General features: G+C 39.5%; 2 protein-coding genes across 30 annotated transcripts in view; one reads left to right on the top strand and one right to left on the bottom strand.

The window, feature by feature from the left end:
- ECD (ecdysoneless cell cycle regulator) overlaps positions 1 to 9583 on the top strand; it is a 33755-nt gene extending 24172 nt beyond the window's left edge. For all 6 annotated transcript variants that reach the window (XM_005671096.3, XM_003359230.5, XM_021074317.1 and 3 more), the window contains 5 exons: positions 3251 to 3357; positions 3488 to 3671; positions 5129 to 5196; positions 7189 to 7403; positions 9296 to 9583. In XM_005671096.3, the coding sequence (XP_005671153.1) occupies positions 3251 to 3357; positions 3488 to 3671; positions 5129 to 5196; positions 7189 to 7403; positions 9296 to 9526 (805 nt within the window). In that variant the 3' untranslated portion in view covers positions 9527 to 9583. The remainder of the gene's footprint in view (positions 1 to 3250; positions 3358 to 3487; positions 3672 to 5128; positions 5197 to 7188; positions 7404 to 9295) is intronic.
- Positions 10264 to 18079, bottom strand: part of NUDT13 (nudix hydrolase 13) — a 40132-nt gene continuing 32316 nt past the window's right edge. For 17 of the 24 annotated variants that reach the window (XM_021074324.1, XM_021074325.1, XM_021074326.1 and 14 more), the window contains 6 exons: positions 17211 to 17345; positions 16280 to 16386; positions 15230 to 15355; positions 14953 to 15064; positions 13945 to 14099; positions 10264 to 12420 (listed from right to left, as the gene is read on the bottom strand). In XM_021074324.1, the coding sequence (XP_020929983.1) occupies positions 12220 to 12420; positions 13945 to 14099; positions 14953 to 15064; positions 15230 to 15355; positions 16280 to 16386; positions 17211 to 17345 (836 nt within the window). In that variant the 3' untranslated portion in view covers positions 10264 to 12219. Of the gene's footprint in view, positions 12421 to 13944; positions 14131 to 14952; positions 15065 to 15229; positions 15356 to 16279; positions 16387 to 17210; positions 17346 to 18079 lie in introns of all 24 variants that reach the window. The other 7 variants (XM_013983336.2, XM_021074344.1, XM_021074332.1 and 4 more) reach the window with 5 other exon arrangements.

Raw genomic sequence — 18079 nt, 5'->3', positions numbered from 1 at the left:
TATCTACTACCCTCCAGGAGTTCCACGCTCCCCCCCCCATACTCAGTTGATTTTTTAAAAAATTACAGTACTATATAGAAATTTTGTATCCTGCTCTTAATTGTTACTTGTTATGATCTTACATTTTCCTATGAACTTAAAAAGTTTCAATAAGCATAATTTTAAGTAGCTGCGTAGCATTTTAGCTAACAGATGTACCATAATTTACTTATTCAAATAGCTTAAATATCCAACATTTTAATGAGTGTTGAAGGAGAGACTACCACTCCTCAAGCCAGAATAACTTCTAAATAGTTTTAAACCAAGCTTATATCTCCCTCCAGACTGTTCTTGAATTGCCATTTTTTTTAAATAGCTAAATGAATATCATAGGCTGTTTCTCACTGTCTTTTTTTAAAATTAATTTTATTGTCATATAGTGGATTTGGAAAATTGTGTTTGTTTCAGGTGTACAGCGAAGTAAATCAGTTGTACATGTATCTATTCTTTTTCAGATTCTTTTTCTATAAGTTATTACATAGTATTGGGTAGATTACCCTGTGCTATACAGTACAGGACCTTTATTACCTATTTTATATATAGTAGTGTGTATATGTCAATCCCAACCCCCTAATTTGTCCTGCCAGCCCCCATTTCGCCTTTGGTAACCATGTGTTTGGTTACTTTTTCTTTTTCTTTTTTTTTTTCTTTTTAGGGCCGCACCATAGCATATGGAAGTTCCCAGGCTAGGGGTCCAATCGGAGCTACAGCTGCCAGCCTGCGCCACAGCTGCAGCAATGCTGGATCAGAGCCGCATCTGCGACCTACACCAGAGCTCACAGCAATGCCAGATCCCACTGAGTGAGATCAGGGTTCAAACCCGCATCCTCATGGATCCTAGTCAGGTTTGTTAACCGCTGAGCCATGAAGGGAACTTCATACGTTTGGTTTCAAAATGAGTCTGTTTCTGTTTTGTAAATTCTTTTGTATCATGTTTTATTAAATTCTGCATATTAGTAATCTCATATCGGTATTTGTCTTTCTCCATCTGACTTCACTTAGTATGATAATTCTAGGTCATTCCATGGTGCTGCAAATGGCATTATTTCATGCTTTTTTTGGCTGAATAATATTGCATTATATATATACACCACACCTTCTTTTTTTTTTTTTTTTTGGTCTTTTGTCTTTTTTGTTGTTGTTGCTATTTCTTGGGCCGCTGCCGCGGCATATGGAGCTTCCCAGGCTAGGGGTTGAATCGGAGCTGTAGCCACCGGCCTACGCCAGAGCCACAGCAACGCGGGATCCGAGCCACGTCTGCAACCTATACCACAGCTCACGGCAACGCCGGATCGTTAACCCACTGAGCAAGGGCAGGAACCGAACCCGCAACCTCATGGTTCCTAGTCGGATTCGTTAACCACTGCGCCACGACGGGAACTCCATACACCACACCTTCTTTATCCATTCCTCTGTTGATGGACATTTAGGTTGCTTCCAAGTCTTGGCCATTGTAAATCCCACTGTCTTTTAATAGTACCACCATCCTCCTTATCACCCAGGCTCTCCTTGGATCCAGACCTTAGATCCTATTTGCTATTATCTCGTGGCTTGCATTTTTTTCCCTTACTGCCTAGCTAGATATTCTAATCATTGATTTTTTTGAACTACAGCTATACCTAAACTTGTTTATCAACTTCTAGTGACTTTTCTCTTCCAATTTAACCATTTGAGGCAAGAGAATCTGCCTGAAATATATCTTTTTTTTTTTGGTCTTTTCTAGGGCCGCACCCGAAACATATGGAGGTTCCCAGGCTAGGGGTCGAATTGGAGCTGTAGCTGCCAGCCTGTGCCAGAGCCACAGCAACGCGGGATCCGAGCTGTGTCTGTGACCTATACCACAGTTCACGGCAACACCAGATCCTTAACCCACTGAGCGAGGCCAGGGATTGAACCTGCAACCTCATGGTTCCTAGTCGGATTGTTAACCACTGAGCCATGACGGGAACTCCCTGAAATATATCTTTAATACTGTCACTCCCCTTCCCTAGAATTATTAAAGATTGGAATAGTAAAAAACTACTGATGACCTAAGTATCTCTCAATAGTAGATAAATGAATTGCAATGTATTTATCTGGTGAACTGCTATCCATTAGTTTACCAGAGATGAGCTAAATATACATAAATCTAATGCAAGATTTCTCAACCTCAGCACTACTGACACTTTGGACCAGATAATTCTTTGTTGTGGGGAACTATCCTGTGTGTTGTAAGGTGAAGCAACATTCCTGGCCTCTACCCAGTAAATTCTAATAGGACTGCTTCCCGTCCCCCTGCCAGTTGTGACAACCAAAATTGTCACCAGACATTGCCAAATTGTCCCCAGCTGAGAACTACTTGAAAAGATTTCAGAAACAAAATGTTGAGTGAAAAGAACAAGTTGTAAATATGTAAAATATGGATGCTATACATGTAAATAATGAAAATACACAAAATATATATTCTGTATAGATACATATATCCTTATTCACTCAAGGAATATTTATTATCCCCTATGTGCCAGGCCCTATTCCAGGCACTGGGGATACAGCGAATGAAGCTGAAGTCTCCCTGCCTTTATGGAGCTTATACCCTAGTGTAAAAGAAAGACAGTAAACCATTATATGATGTTAGATGGTGGTGAGTACTTAATATACATAATATTTCCTTTGGATGAATACCCAGAAGTGGGATTTCTGGGTCATATGGTAGCTCTGTTTGAAATCTTCATACTGTTTTCCACAGTGGCTGCACCAATTTGCATTCCCACCAACAGTGTGCAGGGGTTCCCTTTTCTCCACAGTCTTGCCAATACTTGTCTTTTTGATGACAGCCTTTTAGACAAGTGTGAGGTGCTATCTCATTGTGGTTCTGATTTGCATTTCCTTCATAATGAGTTGATACTGATTACCTTTTCTTGTCATTTGTATAGCTTCTTTGGAAAAGAAAAATAGATGTTCTCTTCCTTTATCCATTTTTAAAAGCTAGTGAATATTTTCTTCCATTCTTTAGTTTGCCTTTTCACTTTGTTGATGGTCTCCTGTCTTGTACAAAGCAATTTTTCTTTGAGTTCTTTTATACTTATATAGAGTTCCTGATGAAATTTTGAGATAAAGCATATCATAAAACAAGTGTCTAAAAACAAATTAGACTTGATCATCCCTTCCAACTCTAAAATACAGTTTTTGTGAGTATTATCCTGAGCTCTCTTATTAATATCTTTTTTTATAGCTCTCTTGCTGTGAGTCCAGGTGAAGAAATCTTAACATTATTACACACAGTATCATATGATATGGAAGAGCTTAAGAAAGAAGCAGCTAATCTTCCCCCAGAAGATGGTAAGTGATGGGCCAAGACAGAGCAGCAGGGTTTAAAGGAATTGAAACATTCCATTCAGTCTCAGAGGGTCCTTTCCTGAGAGTACCTGTCATGTGAGTGTAGTGTGGCAGTATCATGCTTCTTTTTCAGATGACCAGTGGTTAGATCTCTCACCAGATCAGCTGGACCAGCTGCTGCAGGAAGCTGCTGGCAAAAAAGAACCAGAGCCTGTTTCCAAGGGGCGAGAGGAGAACTATGACTTAACTCAGGTCTCAGAGAGCATGAAAGCTTTCATATCCAAAGTTTCAAGCCACAAAGGAGCAGAGCTGCCTCGGTAACTTATGTTAAAGTGTAAATGTCTAAATAGTTATGGCCCACATGCTGAAGTTATCCAGTCGTTGCCAGTTCTTTCTTTTTTTAAATTAAAAAAAATTTTTTTTAGTAAATGATTTTTACTGCTTTGTTTTCCTCTTTTGGTGCCTGACCCTATGATAACTTATGTATCTGGAGTCAGATGTCTAGCAGCCTGATTCATTATGATCCTTAAAGTAAGCCTGAAAGACTGCTCAACAGATCTCAAGGCTACCACCCTAGAGCCGTGCAGGGCAACCATGTACTTTACTTTTTTAGACTTTTACTCAAAATGTTATGGACTCTTTCTCTCTCTTTTTTGTTTTTTTTTTGGCTGTGCCTGCAGTATGTGCAAGTTCCCAGGCCAGGAATCAAACCAGAGCCACAGCAGTGACAACTCCAGATTCTTAAGCCATTAAGCCACAAGGGAACTCCTTTTTTTTGTTTTGTTTTCCTTATGGACTCTTAACTCTAGCTCTCACCAAATTCAGAGTTCTGATCTCCTACCTGCAAGGAGATTGGAAGGTTCAAAATCAAAAGAGGAGGATAAAAAGATTTATCAGAGGAAGAAATAATAACAGAAGAAATAGGATGTTACATTTGGCAAGTAATAGGAAAGAAAGGTAGATGGAATTATTACTTGCATAACATATATATCTTCATTAGTGTTGATGCTCTTTAGCTTCATGAGAAGATTAAAATTTATGTTCATGGAGTTCCCGTCATGGTGCAGCAGAAATGAATCTGACTAGTAACCATGAGGTTATGGGTTTGATCCCTGGCCTCGCTCAGTGGGTTAAGTATCTGGCGTTGCTGTGAGCTGTGGTGTAAGTTGCACATGCAGCTCGGATCCCAAGTTGCTGTGGCTGTGGCATAAGCCAGCAACTATAACTTCCATTCAATTCCTAACCTGGGAACTTCCATATGCTGCAGGTATGGCCTTTAAAAGAAAAAAAAGAAAGAAAGCAGGAATAAGAGGAGTTTGTTCTTAATTATTTTTAAAGATTTGGTTCTTAGAGACACTTTATTTAAATTAACTTGGATAAATAGCTTCTTAGAGACACTTTATTTAAATTAACTTGGATAAATAGCTTCTTAGAGACACTTTATTTAAATTAACTTGGATAAATAGCTTCTTTTGCTCATGCTAGATATCTTATGGGAGGTAGAGCTGGGTAGGTCCCTAAATCAGTGTAAGTTAAATGTGCATAATCAAAGTACAATTTTTACTTTTATTTCATCAATTTTTCCCATTTCTGTTGTCCTACAGGATCAATAAGCATAATGATTTTAAGATTTTAAAATTTAAACTACAGTTTTCCTCGTTGTGCCTCTTTTGAGAATTTATTTCTGTTGGTATTCCTAAGAATGGCACCAATTTAGAAAAAGTTTCAAAGAATTGTGTTTGGGATAAATTGTCTTTTTCCTTTAATCTTACAGAGAACCTTCTGAGGCTCCAATCACCTTTGATGCAGATTTGTTTCTTAATTATTTTGATAAGATTTTAGGTGAGTTACAGTGTGCTGTTTATTTCATTTTAAAACTGTAGATAGTGTGGAGATTGATAAAGCACTGGAGCATTGAATCTCTTGGAAGTCAAAACGTTTGCTTTTTCTACATAATTTTGAGTTGTTTTCAACCATTAATTATTGCCTTATTGAATGATTTTGCAGAGGATGCCTTGCTTAGTGCCTGACAGAGTAGCTGCTCATTAAATATTTTTTGAATAAATGAATGCTGTTTAGATAGAGTTTGACCTGGCTCCCTTATTATATTGTTTTTTCTTTTTTAGACATACTGAATGTACATACTAATAATAAAAAGAGAATAGCCTAATTATGAAAATCAGCAAAGGCTGTGCTTTCCCCCTTCCCCACTATACACTGTTGTCCCAAAGTTGCCCGCATTCACTGTCACATGACCCTATCTGAATTCTCTGCATGGTACTTCCCTCTATATGGTACTTTTCTTATTATTGTGATCTAATTATTGTTTATGGTCTAACTCTCCCCTAAAATGTATGCTCCATGAGAGCTGGAAGGCTTCTTGCTTGTCAGTATATCTCCAATGCCTAAAAGAGTGTCAGACCCTGTATATACTCAGTAAAGATCTGTTTGGAGAAAAGAAAATAATCAGCCAAGGATATAAATAGGCAGTGCCTTGAAGAAAAAATATAGTCAATAAATATTTTTAAAAATAGGAGTACCCTCTGTGGCACAATGAGAATCCTTGGCCTCTTGGTAGCGCTGGGATGTGGGTTCACCCAGCACAGTGGATTAAGGGTCGTGAGTTGCCACAGCTACAGCATAGGTTGCAGCTACAGCTCAGATCTGATCCCTGGCCGGGGAACTCCATATACCAGGGAGTGGCCAAAAAAGAAAAAAAACAAGTTAAAAATAGTTACCTGTTTCTAGTAAGCAAGTAATACACAATAAAAATAAGAATTTTTTTTTTTTTTTGACCCATCATATTGGGAAAACCCGCTTTTTTCTCAAGGTTGGAGATATGAGAGCTGTCAGACTGTGGGGGTAGAAGTCTAAATTGTCTTTTCTCAAGGCAGTATTCTAGAATGTTCAAAATCTTTGACCTAGCAGTTTCACTTCCAGAAATTTACTTTATGAAAAAGCTTATTTGTGAAGATGGTGATTGTAACATTGTAGTAGCAGAAAATTGGATTATAGTATAATTTTACCAAAAAAAATTGTACATCCATATTATAAAATACTTTGAAGCCTTAGTGAAGAATGAGGTCCATCCTATGTTTTGACAGTGAAAGACCTCCAAGATATAAATAGAAAAGCAAATCATAGTTGAGTATGTATATCTGTATAGAAAATATCTGTATATCAAACTCATCTGAATTGTTATTGGTAGTCTGGGGTAGATATATACACACAGACACATACACAAAATTGCATAGTTTGGTACCCACCAAACTGTTAAAAGATGCCTAACTCTGGGAAGAGAGTGAAAGTGAGACAATAATTCCATATAACTTGAATGTTTACACAAAATGTATTCCTGTATTATGTAGTTTTTGTTTTTTTGTTTTTTGGTTTTTTTTTGCTTTTTAGGGCCGTACTAACAGCATATGGAAGTTCCCAGACTAGGGGTTGAATCAGAGCTGCAGCTGACAGCCTAGACCACAGCCACAGCAACATGAGATCCGAGCTGCATCTGTGACCTACACCACAGCTGATGGCAAGGCCACATCCTTAACCCAGCGAGTAAGGCCAGGGATTGAACTTGCGTCCTCAGGTACACTAGTCAGATTTGTTTCTGCTGAGCCACAATGGGAACTCCTTCTGTAGTTTTTTAATTCAGCTCAGCCTGTGTACTTTTCTGCAAATGTCTCCTCCAGAAAATTCTGGAGATTTTTCTGAAGTAGTTTGCCTATGTATATTCCTCCTTTTCTTCAGATAATAATTCTAATTCTGAGAGGTGTAATTACTCCAAAAAAAATTTACCAAGTGGCTCTTTCTGTGTTGGGGTCTGTGTAGGGTCAAAGCCCCATGAGTCAGACTCTGATGATCCAGACGAAGAAGACTCTGAATGTTTAGATAGTGATGATGACTTGGAAATCGAAACACAGGAGCCTGGGGAGGAAGCATCTGTAAAAGGAACTCTTGATGATCTCAAGTCATATATGGCCCAGATGGACCAGGAACTGGCACATACCAGCATTGGCAAAAGTTTTACCACCCAGAAGCAAATGGTATGTGTATGTTTAACCTCTTTCCCTTTAGAGTCTATTACAAAGGATAGTCTGAACCATATTTTATCTTAGTTTTTTTCTTTTTGATTTATGATTTGATTTTTTAAAATAAATAAGAATGTTAATTTTTTCCTAACCCTGAAAGGATGAATGAAGGATTATTCATTTTCCTAAACACAAGCTTATTACTTTTTCTATGTTCTCTGTGAGGATTTAAAATAAAAAATCATATGTTCAAATTAGTTGCATACTCCTACTGATGGCTTTAATTGATTTTTTTTTTTTTTTTTGTATTTTTAGGGCCATACCTGTGGCATATGGATGTTCTCAGGCTAAGGGTCCAATTGGAGCTGTGGCTGCTGGCCACAGCCACAGCCATGCAGGATCCAAGCTGTGTCAGAGACCTACACCACAGCTCACGGCAACACCGGATCCTTAACCCGCTGAGCAAAGCCAAGGATCAAACCCTCGTCCTCATGCATACTACTTGGGTTCATGAACCACTAAACCACAACAGGAACTCCCTTAAATCGATTTTTTTAAAAAGAGAAAGGATGTTAAATATCCAAGTAATTTTCAAGACTTAATACTCTTTGTTTTATGTTTCCCTTTATTTATACCTCAATTTGGAACTTCTCTTCCACCTGTGTTTTTATCCTAGTTTTTATCCCAGCACTGTCTAACTGCACACAGAGACATTATAGAAAGAGAGTGGACCCTGGAGTCTCATGGGTCAAGGTTTGAAATCCAGCCCAGCCACCCACTATGAATGTATCCATTAACCAGCAATCCTTATGTCATACAATGAACATGAGAACCAAATGAGACAAGCAGCTAAACCCATAATGGGCCCTTAATTAATGTCATTCCCCTTTGATCATCTTAACCACGTTTAAAACTGTAATCACTTCTGTATTGCCAAAACCTAATAGAAATCATACATTAGATTTATCTAAATCAGTGTTTCTTAAATTTTTAATGTAAATATGAACTAAAGATCTTGTTAAAATATAGATTCCAGGTGTTCCTCTCGTGGCTCAGTGGTTAACATATCTGACTAGGAACCATGAGGTTGCGGGTTCGATCCCTGGCCTTGTTCAGTGCGTTAAGGATCTGGCGTTGCCCTGAGCTGTGGTGTGGGCCAGCGGCTACAGCTCCTATTAAATCCCTAGCCTGGGAACCTCCATATGCCTCGGGTGAGGCCCTAGAAAAGACAAAAGGACCAAAAATAAATAAATAAAATAAAATATAGATTCTGGTTAAGTATGTCTAGGGTGAAGCCTGAAAGTTTACATTTCTAACAAGTTCCCAAGTGATGAATAGGCTGCTGGTCCATGGACCACACTTTGAGTAGCCAGATTATAAAAGTCTGTAGATCAAGCTGCAGTCTTTCAGATCCTTGCCCCAACCTGTGAAATCAGAGGCTAAAGTACCAATTCAGAGTCTTTGTGGTTAAACCCCACAAAGTCTTGGGTTTTTACTTTGTTTTTTCATTAGGGGCATTAAAAAAAAAAAAAAGAAATGTAGCTTTTTTCATTTGGATTAATGTTCATTTTTCTGTTTCTTTTAAAACTCTTAGGCAAGCTATAAATGTACCTCCTTAACCCTGGTTATCTCCCTTGGGCACTTTCAAAATAGGGAAGAAGTCCATCCAATCTGTCAAAACTTTTCCTAGGAAGAAGCATGTTATGATCTTTGGAACTAAATTTTAATATGTGTGTTCAATTACATGGTTTATTATTAAACTTCATCTTCACTTTCTATCAAGAACGGAATTTCCTTTCTAATACAGAATTTAATTTTCCATTGTTGCTTAGTTAGCTTTTTATTGTTGCTACCATCCAACCTAATAGCATACTGTCCCATAATTTTCTTTTCCCTCCATGAATAAGGAACCTCTATCCCGGACCACCAGTAACAATTCAGACGAGGAAGATTCTGGTGCAGGAGGATCTGTTATGACACCAGTGGATGTAGACCTGAACCTCGTTTCAAATATATTGGAGTCCTACAGTTCCCAAGCTGGACTCGCAGGCCCTGCCTCCAACCTTTTACAGAGCATGGGAGTTCAGCTGCCTGACAATGCTGATCACAGACCCACAAGTAAGCCAACGAAAGATTAGCCACCAAACAGCCTCTCTTTTATCTTCTTAAATAAATACTGAGTCTGACTGTGCTCATTTCTAGTTTTGATTACTCATATCATAAAAATGTTTTCTTCATTTTAAGTTTCACAGATTAACTTCTCTTCTATGAGCCCCAAATGTTGCCCTCTCATAACAAGTTTTTGTGGTCTCAATTCTGGGGTGCACACAAGGTTTTGAAGTTAGAAGAGAGAGCATCAAGCCCCTGAGATAAGATTTACATACTCCAAGTTTAGAACATTAAATTTATCTTTATTGGAGTTCCCGCTGTGGTGTACTGGGCTGAGGATCAGGCATTATTGCAGCTGTGGTGCAAGTTGCCACTGCGGGTCGGTTTCAATCCATGGCCTGGGAACTTCCTTATCTTTATTGAGGAATTAAATGTTGGGTAGAAGAAGGAAGGTAGATAGGCAAACATAAGAAATAAATGAGTTGCTCTTTTATTCCAGTTACCAGGAATGACCTTGAGCCAGTGTTTTACCTGTTTTTGCCATCCTTCTTGGACCCAGTGTGTTCTTTTTATTCTAGCACCTTCATAATTCATTGCCACATACATATTCTCCAGCCAATTAAGCCCTGTACCAAAGTTTCTTTAATTTATCTGCCATTTTTCAGGACTCCAACCCTGCCCTCTTTTGCCTCTGCTTCCAGTTATCTTTGGAATTCTAAGAAGCAAAGCCCTCTTCCCACTCACTGCTGGGAAAGAAAGTTCAGTGTTTGTTCCTCCTATTAGCCACTTTTATTTTTTCTTTTCCAAAACAACACATTAATCGGAAAGCAAACAGTCCACAGTAAGTTTGACAAACACATAACAGGAATCCTGCACACTCCCCTTTTTATCAGTATTTTCAGACTGGCGATGTGTACACATGTGCTCACAAACACCCACACAGAGATAGAAAACATTGGGAGATGGCATTACACATGGACCCTGAACTGTTTTCTTCTAACTGCAAGATATGAAGAAATCTCAGGACCTCTCTTTCACGAGTGCTTTTCCCTTCCACATGCTGGGTTCAGCCCAGGTCAGGACAAGCTGCCAATCTGAAGGACAATCAAGTCCCATCACACGTTATGCCTCAACATTTCCGGATGAAGGCAGTTGATTTCCCCAAAGCAATGATGGTTTGCAGGCAATGGTGAGAGCAACAACCTTTGGGCTCAAAAGGAAATTCAGTGTTTCAACCTTTCTAGTTCTAGAGTCTCTTTTGCTTAGTCCTGTGTGAATAATCTTAGAGCCTCTGCCACTTGTGTCTTTAATCACAAGTTAGTGCCTAAAAGCACCTGAAGATACAGTTCTTTCCCTAGCCATTCCTCTTTTCAAACGGACCTCTAAACATATTTCTGCTGAACACTGCTTTAGTCATTCCACAGACTTGGAACCTAGTCTTAAATGTTTGTCACACTGATAAAAAGATTATTCCTGGAGTTCCCGTCGTGGCTCAGTGGTAAACGAATCCGATTAGGAACCATGAGGTTGCGGGTTCCGGCGTTTCCATGAACTCTGGTGTAGGTTACAGACGAGGCTCGGATCTGGCGTTGCTGTGTCTCTGGTGTAGTCTGGTGGCTACAGCTCCAATTCGACCTCTAGCCTGGGAACCTCCAAATGCCACAGGAGCGGCTCTAGAAATGGCAAAAAGACCAAAAAAAAAAAAAAGAGAGAGAGATTATTCCCTCCCACCCCCAATTCTCACTAATTCTCACTTTCTACAGCTTTCTCATTTAAGACAGAAAAATACATCTGAACAAAGATACAGAAATTTATTTCATTACCTCCAGATAAAAGCATCTCCTCTGTGACAAGGTAAAGAATGGCATATATGAATGATGAGAAATCTTAAATTTAGTTTATTCCATAAAATGCAAAAAGTGGTTCATCTTCACTGATCCCTTAGTTGAAGTTACTGCCTTTACTGAGTGTGCAAATGGCAACAACCATTTTACACTTAGGAAAACAGGCATGGCAAGTGATAATCTTTTCCTTGGATCCAGACCAAGCAAGTAACATGCAAAAAACCCTTACCCATATGAGCCCCACTGGCACGTAGTTACCTCAACAGAACCTCACTGCATCTATGTATTACAGAGTACCCTAAGGAAGACCTTCACTCCACTTTCCTCATCCTTTCAGATGAAGGACTTCAATATGACTGCTATTTAACTACCATGTACAAAATAATTACCCCTACATAAATTCAAAAGTGTTCTGTTGTGCTATTTAAAATTTTTTTTTTAATTATACAAGGATAAAAAGTAACTCAGTAGTGGGTTGAGATTTGCTATATATTTTCAATACTAAGATACAAGTTTTAACCAAAATTATACCAGGCATATTTTGGCAGTTAGTATAAACACAGCATTAACAAGACACAAAGTCCAAAGCACAGGAGAATATGAGTGAACAAGGGCCTACATCTATTGCTTCAACCTTCCCTCTGATTTTGACAACTGTCATTTCGTCAGATTTGGCATTTTGGGTTTCCTGTGAGTAGGAACTTCTTTTGTTAACATTGCTGGCAGAGGTATCTTGATGCAGGCTCACCCTCTGCTCTGCCTTATTACGAGGTTAGCCTGGAGATGGCCTTTTGTCACCTCCTCTTTATCAGCTGCTCTCTGATGTGCCCTCTGAGACAGTGAGGAGGGATTTATCTGATTAGGTGGCCTGATCTGAGCTAAACAGGCAGGGTAGAACAAGTTGGTTTTTCCACCCACTCCTTAATCAGTTGGTGGGCAATGGCTAACTTGGGGGGCAACCAGAATGCGAAAGCCTCACTCTGTTGCTGAGTATATCGTTTGTTTCTCCTCAGGGCTGTGGCCACCTCATCATAACTGAACCAGGCTGCTGCTTCTAATTCTCTCAAGTTCACCTGGATCTGAAAGACATAAAGAAAAATAGGATATAAGGTTAGGAGCGACAAAACTTAGAATACTACAGCCAAAAGATGAGAAAATGGTTCCAGAACCAAGCAATCTTAGAAGATAATATCTGAGATTTGTAGGTTGGGAGATAATAAGTTCTAGATATTGTACTGAGCAAAAGAGCCCATAATTAAGGGATGAAAGTTAAGCACATTTTTAAATACTAAAAAAAAAAATTAAATCTTAAGAGCTCAAATACTAAAATATTATGAATGGTTAACATTGAGGGGTAAGTTATGAATAATACTTGTTTCTCTTTGTGCCTATATTGATTGTATAACTTTCAACTAAAAAGGAACATATAAATGTACTCTCCTTAAAGGATAAGGGTTAATGATAATCAAAAGGAGAGTATCTTCCTTGCAAGAAGCAAAGCAATGCAAACTGCATCCACAGGAAACAGATTAGTTACTATATAGAAACCAAAGCACCCAATAGATAGACTTTGGCAGATAGAGCCCACAATACCATCTGTCAGGGATGCTGCAGAAGAGCAAGATGAGGCAAGCTAAGCCAACATCTGGTTGCTTTCAGTCAGAAGGCCCTGTGCTTTTGTATTATTAGTTCCCAACATTGTGACTGCCTTGAGCAATAAGACCAATTCTGAAATCAGTCATTAAATTTTATGTATTTATTGTTGACTACTCTATGCAAGATTCTTCTGTTAATTTTCTGATGATGAAAGATAAATTGTTTCTTTTTTTTTAATCTTTTTAGGGCCGCACCCACGGCATATGGAGGTTCCCAGACTAGGGGTCGAGTCAGAGCTGTAGCTGCCAGCCTACACCACAGCCACAGCCACACGGGATCCGAGCCACATTTGCAACCTACATCACAGCTCATGGCAACACTGGATTCTTAACACACTGAGCAAGGCCTGGGATCGAACCTGCAGCCTCATGGCTCCTAGTAGGATTCATTTCTGCTGTGCCACGACAGCAACTCCCATAATTGTTTCTTTCTTTCTCTCTTTCTTTCTTTTTTTTTTTTTTTTTTTTAATCTTTTGTCTTTTGTCTTTTTAGGGCCACACCCGTGGCACATGGAGGTTCCCGGTCTAGGGGTCTAATCGGAGCTGTAGCCACCAGCCTACACCACAGCCACAGCAACGTGGGATCTGAGCCGAGTCTGCAACCTACACCACAGCTCACGGCAATGCCAGATCCATTACCCACTGAGCGAGGCCAGGGATTGAACCAACAATCTCATAGGTCCTAGTCGGATTGGTTCCCACTGCACCACGACGGGAACTCCTGCTTCTTGATTGAAATATACACAAGAATGGTGATCATGTTGGCACTCCCCAGTTTTTACAGTGATTGTTTCCTTTACAAGTTGTAAATTTCTAGAGGGTTTAAATCATATCTTGCACATCTTTATATACACTCTAGACAATGCTGGACTAGACTGTGCTTAATAAGTACCTATGGACCAGCTTGGATGAGGCAAAGGATATATTAAGGGAAGCATCAGAACTTACCTCTGTCTGCCCTGGCTTCACAGTTGCATGACAAGCAATCATGAGAGAGCTATTAGGAAAGGGCCAGTGCTGGGAAGCAGTGTACTTCAGTCTTTCCACCTCCAATCCCACCTCTTCTGCAACTTCTCGCCGGACAGCCTCTTCCACACTTTCACCTACAAGCACTCAGATTAATTCAGGACAGCCCTGCAGCAGGAAGGGTGATACAGGTGCCCATTTGTGATAGCACAAAACTGGCTCCAGAGTTTCAATCAAATACTCTTGGGAGAGCCCTAAATCTCTGAGTATCTACAACACTAGGAATCAAATCTAAAGGTGAGTACTGAACTACAATATTTGAACCTATTAAGTTAGTTACACAAAATAAGAATGAGTCACTACTGCTGACCTCAGCTTTTTAATAAAATTTGAATGCCATGTTACACCATTTGCAAATTTTACCCCAATAGACTAAGAAAAAAACAACCTGTAACTACATATTAAATTCTAGTTAGGGAGTTCTCACAGCACACTAGGTTAAGGATCCAGCATTGTCACTGCAGCTTGGGTTGCTACTGTGGGAGCGGGTTCGATCCCTGGCCTGGAAATTTCCACATAGTGTGGGCACAGCCAGAAAAAGACTCTAGTTAATGTTAATGTAATATTAATATGTATGCTAAGTATTTAGGAGGAGCTGTACTAATGTCTGCAATCTATGCATCAAAAAATAAGATGGCTTAATGGATGGAGAGAGGAATGGATAGACAGATATATGATAAGACAAGTACAGTAATTATGGGATGTAGGTGGTGAGTATATGGGGGTTTTTAAGTCTTGCAGTTGTGCTTGTGCTTGAAAATTTGCCTATAAAATATTAGAAAATTAAAATGCCAGAAGGCAGTTTTCTTGACATTATAGTGAAGAATGTGCTTGAGACTCCAAGCACTATGACAGCAAGACAAAGAATTATGTACTATTATAAGCTTTCATGTCCTCCAATGTCATCTGTACATGCGCTAAATTCCTTACCTATATCACAAAAACCTGCCAAGGCAGAATACATTCCCTTGGGAAAGGAACTCTGGCGGGCAAGCAGGCAGCGAGTCCCATCTGACACCAGAGTGATCACCACAGGAGCCATCTAGGAAAAGGAGATGGAAACGTAAGACACTAGGGCTTTGGAGCCTGTTAATGATATGAAGGAAAGGATAACTAAAGAAAGCCTTTTCGTTTTACAGGCTTCCATCCCCAGGACAGAGTAGTGCACAGCCTTCTTGGTTTACTGTCCTTTTGAAGCAATACTCACCTGTGGATAATAGATGATCTCATTGGAAGGGCACATGCGCTTGCTGCCAGCCATATTCTTCTTGGTGGGCTGCCCACTTCTGCTGCAAAACTGATGAGCACCATGCCAATGGAGAAGAGCCTGAGCCTAGGAGTACAAACATGGGCTTGGTTTCATTTGGAGAGAATGTGGGGTTCATCTATAATGGCACTAGGGCTACTATTTAGAGCAACTCAAAGGACAGCCTCGAAATACTATTTAAAGTAGGTGAGCCTTTTGCAGCTCACCTACTTTAAATAGTTCTTTAAAATAAGGAAACTATCTGAACATAGTCCTGTAGCATCTGAGGTATGAATTTTTAAAAATCTTATTTTAAATGTATTATGAATTTTGTTTCTTTTCAGGGCAGCACCAGGGGCACATGGACGTTCCCGGGCTCGGGGTCAAATCGCAGCTACAGCTGCCGGCCACAGCCACAGCAACACCAGATCATTTACCCACTGAGTAGGGCCAGAGATCGAACCCACATTTTCATGGATACTAGCTGGGTTCATTACCCCTGAGCCTACAATGGGAGCTCCCATATAATGATTTTAAAAATGTATAAAGTATTATAATGAGCACCCATGTAGTTATGACCTAGCTTAAAAACAAAATATTTCCAGTATAATACATCCCAACATATACTCTCCTCTAATTAAAGTTGGAATTTTTTTTTGCAAATAAATGATACCTCTTTAAATTAAATGGACAATCAGAAGCACTTTAGCAAGTGAAATGTAAAGCTGGAGGACAAGATATTAAAGCAATATAAAATAATTTCTCATGATGATATATATGCCATGCTGTGGTCATTAAAAGATATTTATGAGGCTGATCTGTCAGCCCTTAGATATGTCACGTCCTTAGGAGAAAGTGGTACTAACAGTCCTGCCAAAAACAGGATAAAAGAAAGAAGAATAAGCAACCTCCCTTCAGTGCATTGCCCTTCTGCCAAGGTTTGTAGGAAGGACTGTGAGCTGCACGATAAGAAATCATTTGATTTCCTACAGAACAAAGAACTCAATCTACCGTGGATAGCAAGGAGGCATCCTTCACATTCAGCTGAAATAGAGCCTTCCTCAGCTCAATAAAAGACCCTTTGAGCTCTTTCTCCATTTCAGATTTCTGTAAGGAAGCTAAAAAATTAGAAAAGAGAATGAAATGAAACAAATGTCAGATTTTGCCTCCAGGACCCTCTCAAGTATATCCTGTTAGAACAGTGTTTCCCAAACTCACCTAATAAGACTAAACTAGGGAGAATAAAAAAATATATACAGGTTCCCAAGCCCCTACCTGGAGATTGTGAATAGCAGGTGAGTGAGGCCCAGAAATCTTTATTTTTTAACAAGCATCAGGAGTTTCCTATATTCAAGCAACTTGGGAAACATTAGAGCATAGTATTTCTCAAGATCCTCTTCAGGGCCATGAGAATATTTGCTCTAGCCACACACCGTCCCTGGGAAAAAAGATGAAATGTGGGACCTCTAAGCTCCTATCTGAACCTCATTCCAGTATCATTACATTTACACCTACACCCTGGAAGAGAGGAAAGCCTGACAAGAGCCATGAGCCTATAGCAAACTGCTTCCCAAATGCAGGTCTGAAGACCTAGGGCCACTCCAAGGTAATATGTTTATTTACCTGCATTGATAAAAGAAATAAGAATAATGTCATGAATTTTAAAATGTCTCTTAGGCAATATTTAAGGCATGTAAGTTATATAAAGGTACAGAGAATAATACAATATAAACATTTGAGTACCTACCACCTAGCTGAGAAAGCAAGCATTAAAATGTTCTTTTAAGTGATGATGATAGTAGACGGTAATTATTTTTTATGTCCTAACTTAAAAACATTGAAAATGTTCTGTATTCCTAAAATGTTCTTTGAAATTTTACTATTGTATGGAATCCCAAAGTCTAAGAACCACTGGGCAGTACCCTTCAGAAATGGTATGTACCATTTATGGAAGAGGAGCTGTTTAGACCTAGATCCAGGGCAAACCATGCTTCTTGCTGTTCAGAGCATCCAATCAGCACAGAGTCTTCTATTCTTTGTGTGTCCTGTCCAAGCTTACCCAGGAGCCTTTCCAACTCTAAGAAACAGAAAAGACAACAAAACGAGGGTTTTAATTAAACCTCCAGAGCCATACAACACTGATTGGAAACCATCTACTTCAACTTGAAGTAGGTACACCTGGTATCCAGTCTCCTCCCTGCAGCTAAATAGCTGTGTAATCTTGGTCTAATCACATAACCTCTCTAGGCCTCTGTTTTCCATCAGAAACCTGAAGAGTTGAGACTCAAGGAATTCCTATTGTGTAACACTGTGTTACTCTATGATTATATCACGAAAGGAGCATATATACCCTACAAGGGTTTTCAAAAGAAATTAACTTTAGTTTACATTTACTTTAAACCCTGCGGAGAGAAATTAAGTCATGATGCAGATCCTAAACAATGTAACAGTGAACAGCTCCATGGAGGCTAGAAATTGCTGGTCCAAGGCAAGGGCTGGCAAATAGTTAAGCTTTTTGAGCCATATGGTCTCTGTCACAGTTACTCTGTTCTGCCCTTGTAGAGCGAAATCAGCCATAGACAATATGTAAGTGAATGAGTGTAGCTGTGTTCCAGCGAAAATTTATTTACAAAACAGGCACGGGTTCCAATTTGGAAAGCAGATTAAAAAGGGGGGGAGGAGTTCCCATCATGGCTCAGTGGTTAATGAATCCGACTAGGAACCATGAGGTTGTGGAACAGTTCGATCCCTGGCCCTTGCTCAGTGGGTTGAGGATCGGGCGTTGTGGTGAGCTGTGGTGTAGGCTGGCGG

The sequence above is a fragment of the Sus scrofa genome, chromosome 14 (genome assembly GCF_000003025.6).
Source record: "Sus scrofa isolate TJ Tabasco breed Duroc chromosome 14, Sscrofa11.1, whole genome shotgun sequence".
Classification (NCBI taxonomy): Eukaryota; Metazoa; Chordata; class Mammalia; order Artiodactyla; family Suidae; genus Sus; species Sus scrofa.
This window is presented reverse-complemented; position numbering and strand designations above follow the sequence as displayed.